The 7,660-nt window shown below is 42.2% G+C and overlaps 1 protein-coding gene across 1 annotated transcript; it reads left to right on the top strand.

The window, feature by feature from the left end:
- Positions 1–5,838: 5,838 nt before the first annotated feature.
- Positions 5,839–6,961, top strand: ACTBL2 (actin beta like 2). Its single transcript, XM_059916407.1, is given in 2 exon segments — positions 5,839–6,825; positions 6,827–6,961. Coding segments are annotated over 2 exon segments (1,122 nt in total).
- Positions 6,962–7,660: the final 699 nt, after the last annotated feature.

Genomic DNA, 7,660 nt, shown 5'->3' with positions numbered 1-7,660 from the left:
ATTCAGAGTGGTTTCCTCTCTGTCTGTTAAGTTCTTCCCTTCAAGTCCTTTCAGGCCCTGGGTCCCCTCACACTCAGTGAATTATCTCAGCTCCCAAGTGAATTATCCCTGACTCCAACTCATATTCTTAAGATGGTCTGATCATTAAGGTTTTTATTTTGACCTAACATTTTATTATTCTCAAGTTTTGCCACCTTCACCTCTATAATCTGTAGCTCCTAACCATTTTGGTTGACTTCTACTCTTGGCCTGCTTCAGAGACCGTCAGATGGATTCAATTACCCCAGGCTCTCCCATGCTCACCACGCTTCCTAAATCCCTTGAAAGTAGAAAGTCCTTGCCACACCTTCTACTATTCACCCTTGGCATGTCATGGTCAAATCTAGATATTTGGAGACAATGCCATTTGGGGTCTGAAGACGGACACCTGGAGGACTTCACTTCCCACATGGCTGCAATCCAAAGCATTCATTTACCATAATGATTTAGTTTTTGCCTTTTACTAGCCCGTCTTACTATTCCCTCCTGAAATCACTCTTATGCTATTTTCTTATTTTAGATAATAGATTCTTTCTCAGTCCAGGCATTAAGTCACCATTTCTTTTTCTTCACTTAGAGAATGAGAGGTCTTGATATTCCAATCAATAACATGGAAGAACCTGCTAAAATTCTCAAGAATTTTATTTGGTTTTCTTTTGACTTCAATATTCAACCTGGCCTTCGCTCTAAGATGGTATTTGGACACTTTAAGATGATGTTTCCCAACAGGGAATACAAAGCCTTCACAGGCATAGTCCTAGTTGGCTGCCAGTCAGCCGTCCTGCACTTTTCTTTAAGCCCATCTCCAGGCAAAGCTCTGGAATTGATCTGCTGGACACTGCCGCTATCACTCTGTGTATCTTTGGTCATTTTTCTCATTAAACTTCAGTTTAATCCTTCTAACATGGGTACCTTGTGAGGACTGTCATGATGATTAAAGAACTGGTGTGTGTAAGGAAAACATTTAGCAAAGAGATTGGCACAAACTAAGTGATCAGTATTCACAATTTTTGTTGTTACTCTCTTCACCTTTCAAAATCACAACACAGCTTGGAGCTTGCCTCAGTCTTGGATAATATCTGCTTCACATCAGCAGTGGCCAAGCTGCTGTGAATACTGACATTTCCATTTGCACAACCTTCCTCCCCTGCTTCTCCTCCTCTTTCCTTAGAGTCAAGATATATTCCAAGGTTCATCGACTGCACACAGGAATCCATTCCTCCTCTTAACAACTTTGTTTACAAGTCAATCAAACTAGCTAAAAGCTGATCTATGGCACACCTTAAGGTTAAAAGTTAGGAAGAACTGCCATAAAATTCATTTCCAGTCCTGTTAAACATCAGTGGGGAGCCCTATCACCCTGTGGAGTGAACATTGGTCTTCCTCACAGAAAGCAGGCCAGCACAGGCTGGGGGCTGGGAGCTGTGGTAGCTGCACCACTAAAACAATTCTTGCACCCCAATTATCCTTCCAAGTGCTTCCTGGAACTGACCACGTGGCACCTCACCAATGCCACTTCTTCCTCCCTCTTGCCCACACCTGCCTTAAAAAACAGGTGAGTCAGATATACACACTACTGTACATAAAATAGATAACTAATAAGCACCTACTGTATAGCACAGGGAACTCTACTCAGTACTCTGTAATGACCTACATGGGAAAAGAATCTAAAAAAGAGTGGACATATGTATATGTATAACTGATTCACTTTGCTGTACAGCAGAAACTAACACAACATTGTAAATCAACTCAACTCCAATAAAAATTAATTTTAAAAAAACCAGGTAAGTCGGGTTTTATTTGAGGGAGTGGTTGCGGTACTTATAAATTTTTCATATGTTTTTATAAAATACTATATATTAAAACAAATAAACAGAAAATCACTATAATTATTAGTAGTAATTGCTTCTGGTGGACTTATCATAAGAAATTATTAAAGCTATATGTTAGAGACTTCTCCTGAGTGAACAATTATAGTCCCCAAGATACGATTAAGCCATTTTATCAATAAGAGATGTAAATATTACAGTATATAACCATAAAGTAAAGCAGTTTTTAATTTTTCAAAAGTGGTCAGCTATATCAATCTATCAATGAATAGATCAGCATGTGTCATGAAAAAATCTCACTACCTACCCATCCATGTATTTGTTTATTAAACGTGTATCAAATCTCCACTAAGAGCAGAGTACAGCTGAAGGGGAGTGTCAGAGCAGTCTACACAGCGGAAGAGGTATACATGTGTGCAAAACCTACAAAGGACAAAAGAGAGTGGGGCACAAGGAAAGGAACAAGTAAAGAGCAATGAGGAAAGTAGCTGGCCTCAAGTTCTAAATTGAATCCCTAGGGTGGTAGCAGAAAGGGGCCTCATTAAAACTCTGTCTCAGCAGTTTGGTTAAGAGATGAGAGTCTGGGGACAGAAGGTAATCACTGAGACTTGGCCTCTATGGACACATGGCCAAGGGGCCCCTAGTCAAATCTTCTGGGCGCAGAGGGAAAGTTACATCCAATTCTAGAGTTCTCTCATGCCTACTGGGACCCAGACTCCCATTCCAAACCCTTACTGACACGTGTGTAGATACCTAGTTCCAAATACATTTTTGATTCTCTGATTTTTTTCCAACTTGGTTGCATTCACACCTGCGATATTCCCTCCACTGACCGCCAGCAGCCTCCTGTTCATCCTCTGAGACTCAGCTCAGGGGTCCTCTTCCCTAGCCTCGCCCTTCCCCTCCCCCTCACCCCAAGTTCAAGGGCTTCTCCCTCCTCCGTCATATCACCCCATGCTCCTTCTCTCTATACATCAACCACGATTATCTGTGTACTGGGGAATGATATTCAAAATATGTCGCAAGTCTGGTGCAGCCCAGGCCGTACCCCATCAGAACACAAGCTGGCTACTCTTGCATCAGTGCAGAGTGACCACATGTCAGCCTGCTGAGAGGTGACGTTCACCCACCAGGCATTTAACCCCTTAAAAATAAGGGCTGTGTTTTATTCACCAGTACATCACCAGAGCCCAGCACATGGGAGATGTTTAATAAGTGTTTGTGGATTGAATGACTAGAAGGTTACTTGGAAAAGGCGAGGTGATGAGGAGCCTGTGATGGGGAGTAGGGCACTGCTCCAAGCTAACTGTCCTTACGTATAATCCCACACCTACGCCTTCCTTGGGGTTTTGTATAGCTGCATGATAGTCAAACTAGGCCAAATGTAAAAGAAAATGATATTCTGGGCTTCCAAAAGTTAATCATAAAGGCCCCCATAGGTTTTAGGTTTGGGTAACTAACGAAACATATGTAAATTCCAGTTGGTTATGAAATCCTTACCTTCAGGAACAGCCTTCCAGAGCCCAGCCTTTGTAAACCCATCTTCCTATGTTTCACTCATACAAATTCTTGCTACTTTTAAAAAATTTAACCAGTCCCACAGATGATATTTTTAAATGGCTGTTGAATTATGATATGTTCCTCTTGTATTGTTGGGGGTTAATTAAAAGAACTTAAGTCTTATTTTAAGAATATATAATTGATGAAAATTTCTCTTGGGACATCAAAATTGAACAGAGGTTAGAAGGTCTTCTAGCAAAAAAACACATCAGCCTCACTCTCAAGGCATCAGTTATGCTGTGTGGACTCATTACTAGCCAGCTCTCAGTTCAAAGGCAATTCTAAGGAGAGTGCTATCATAAATCTAGACTCTAAAGGTTGTTCTTAGTGTCATACGGGCTCCTATATCAACATGACTTTGTTTTATATTCCAGACTACAGATTCATAAATAGGAACTGATGCTAAATGCAATGTTGTGGGGTTTTGGTTTTTTGTTTTTGGGGTTTTTTTTTTTTCAGTTTTGTAGGATGTGCATGTAGTTTGTAACACGTCTAAAAGAGAAAAAGACATTTCCAGAAGCACCATCCTATAGCAATAAAATATTGTTTTAATCAAAAGCTTCGTTGTGCTACAAGAAAAGGAAGTACACAAAACCATTCAGTGTGAAGGTGTGAGGGTGAAGTTCTTCAATTCTGTTGATGGAGGAATTGGTTTTGCAGTTACAGAAAAAATTAAGGGAAAAGATAGTCCTAGTGGGGAAAAAAAAAAAGCAAAGCTATGGATTTTGTAGTGAAGCAGACATTTTATGACTGGTTGTCAGAAGGAAAGTTTTAAAGTCACATTATAGGGTAAAGCACTGGAAAAACCCAGAGAAAAATAATTCTATATCAATTTGTAGACAAAGAAGAGGGTTAGACACTCACAGCTTGTTGTTACCATGACTCTCCAGGAAGCTCATGGGCAAAGACACTGCCTGGTTCTAGCCTGGAACTACAGGATACACACATGTCCAGTACTGTAGGGCTACTACTAACTCTTACAAAGTGACCATTATTTAGTTGATTAATTAATTAACCAAAAGGAAGGTTTTGGAGAACTCAGACATGGGCATGAAAAAATTATTTGCGTTAGAAGAGCTGACAGGGGAGATTATATCTTATTTACCTAATACATATAGGAACAAAGGAATGAACTCCCTTAATTGTTCTTTCTTTGTAAGACATTACTAATATCCTACATTTTATCATGGTACACATATTACCAGGTTGTCTATATTTCTATATTAAAACTAAAACTCAGACATACTATTCCTATGAAATGATCAGGGGTAGGTAATACAACCTAAAATTGAAGGAAAGCTAATATAGTACTTACTATTTCAATTGTGTACATGTTAACAATTACAGATACATTTGATGTCATAACACAGTATATGAATCTTGAAGATCAAAACGTTTTAAAGATCAGTGCAAATATATTACTTTAAAATTTACCTTATCGCTAAACTTTGTTCATTGCTGTATAACTCAAGAGTTATTGCAAATAAATAAAATTTTTATAATCTACACTTTAATAAGTCACACAAGGTGGTTGAACAATCAGCCTCTGTGCAATCAACATGGACACAATAAACCTAGTTCTATAAACAATGTCTACCCAGAGTAATGCTTAATGATATTTGGTTATTAGAAATTTACATCAGAAAAGAAAACATGTAGTGGTTTACTTTATTGATTTTTCTTGATCTCTAATGGCTTAGAAGTCTGTTAAATATCCTAAAGTTTACACGATACAAATGCATTATAATTACAGCTGTCAGGCCTCTCTTGGCCATTCATTATTTTCATTCATTAAAACAGTTTCTATCATGATGATATCCTGTGGGGTTAGAAATCTAATGGGAAAAAAAATCTTGAAAAAGTAAAGTTTGCAAAGTCAAACTCATAAGAATACATTAAGAATGAAAAGTCAAAGCTAGTTAGAGAAAATAGACCCAGAAGGTAAACCGGGGAGGCAGTGGCCCTTTTGGCAGTGTTACCCATACCTCACACTAGCTTCCTCTCATCTTGCTTTTATATCCCCCACTGCATCACCATAGTTGTCTAGACACTGCGCCAAAGCAGGCTGACAGCCATGTGCGGGTTGCCTAACTACAGTAACCTGAGATTTGGCCACTTGGTAGGCAATTTTCTCCTTATGAAGGAAGGTCTACTAATGATTTGTATCACCATCATCATGATTAATACCTCAGAGGCAATCCCACCCAGAAATGCTGAGAACTGATGGAATAGGACATGGGTGGTGCCAATGTGTACCTTTAAATACCTGTCATCACAGCACAGGCTCCCCTCTTTGAAGGCAGCTCTGAAGTGTTCTCAGCCTATTCATTCTCTCTCTTGCCCACCAGAGTCTGGTACTTACTCTATATGTAACTTCCGTTCGCTCATCTGGAAGATTCTGGCCAGCACTATGACTGACGACGAGCTGTCTGCCTTGGTGGTGGATAATGGGTCAGGGATGTGCAAAGCCGGCTTTGGCGTTGACGACGCCCCCCGAGCTGTGTTCTCCATGGTAGGGCATCCCCAGCACCACGGGGTCATGGTAGGCATGGGCCAGGACTGCTACATGGGGGATGAGGCCCAGAGCAAGAGAGGGATCATGACCCTGAAGTATCCCACTGAGCATGGAGTGGTCGCCAACTGGGACGATATGGAGAAGATCTGGCACCATGCTTTCTACAACGAGCTCCGCGTGGCACTGGAGGAGCATCCCATCCTCCTCACCAAGGCACCCCTCAGCCCCAAGATCAACCAGGAGAAGACTCAGATCACGTTCAAGGCTTTCAACACACCTGCCATGTATGTGACTATCCAGGTTGTGCTGTCCCTCTATGCCTCGGGCTGGACCCCAGGCATCATGATGGATTCTGGAGATGGGGTCAATCACACTGTGCCCACCTACGAAGGCTATGCCCGGCCCCATGCCATTCTTCGTCAGGATCTGGCCGGCAGAGACCTGACTGATTACCTCCTGAAGATCCTAACAGAACGAGGCTACAACTTCACCGCCACCGCTGAGCGGGAGATTGTTCGCGATGTCACAGAGAAGCTGTGCTACGTGGCCCTGGACTTTGAGCAAGAAATGGTCAGTGCTGCTTCATCCTCCTCACTGTAGAGAAGCTACGAGCTTCCCGATGGGCAGGTGATCACCACTACGAATGAACGCTTTCGATGCCCTGACGCCATTTTCCAGCCTTCCTTTCTGGGCTCTGAGTCCAGTGGGATCCACGAGATAACATTCAACTCTGTCACGAAGTGCGATGTGTATATTCACAAGGATCTGTATGCCAACACCGTGCGGTCTGGAGGCAGCACTATGTACCCTGGCACTGTTGACTGGATGCAGGAGGAAACTGTAGCCCTGGCACCCAGCACTGTGAAAACCAATATCATAGCTTCCCCCGGAGCGGAAGTACTCCGTTTGGATTGGGGGCTCCATTCTGGCGAGCCTGTCCACGTTCCAGCAGACGTGGATCAGTAAGCAGGAGTATCATGAGGCTGGTCCTCCCAGCATCCACAGGAAATGTTTCTGAATGGGCTTCCATGACAATGCATTTACACTGTCCCCAACTTCTAGGTCATAGCAATGGTTCTGCTTTTATCCACCTGCAATTGAGTCAAAATAAATCTTCCACTCTCGCTAGTGGGTAAACCAGCAAACTCATCTCCATCCAAGTACTGTGGGCTCCCCACCAGCTAACCATATCTTGACCTCTATCAATTTAAGGAGGATTCTGAGATCCTATTCTATTTTCTTTACCTTTAGGGTTCAAAGAAATGTAGACTTGCTTAAATGAAAATAAGTGACAAGGAGTAAAATGAGAAATGGCCTTTCAGAATTTTCAAGCTTTAAATACTAGTTCTTGGGGCTTCCCTGGTGGCACAGTGGTTGAGAATCTGCCTGCCAATGCAGGGGACACGGGTTCGAGCCCTGGTCTGGGAAGATCCCACATGCCGTGGAGCAACTGGGCCCGTGAGCCACAACTACTGAGCCTGCGTGTCTGGAGCCTGTGCTCCGCAACAAGAGAGGCCGCGACAGTGAGAGGCCCGCGCACCGCAATGAAGAGTGGCCCCCGCTTGCCCCAACTAGAGAAAGCCCTAGCACAGAAACGAAGACCCAACACAGTCAAAAATAATAAATAAATAAATAAATAAATAAATAATTTAAATACTAGTTCTTGCTTAAAATATTTAACAATAGCAGGCTGTACCACCCTGTAAAAAATGTATAT

Source organism: Balaenoptera ricei, chromosome 3 (genome assembly GCF_028023285.1).
Source record: "Balaenoptera ricei isolate mBalRic1 chromosome 3, mBalRic1.hap2, whole genome shotgun sequence".
Taxonomy (NCBI): domain Eukaryota; kingdom Metazoa; phylum Chordata; class Mammalia; order Artiodactyla; family Balaenopteridae; genus Balaenoptera; species Balaenoptera ricei.
This window is presented reverse-complemented; position numbering and strand designations above follow the sequence as displayed.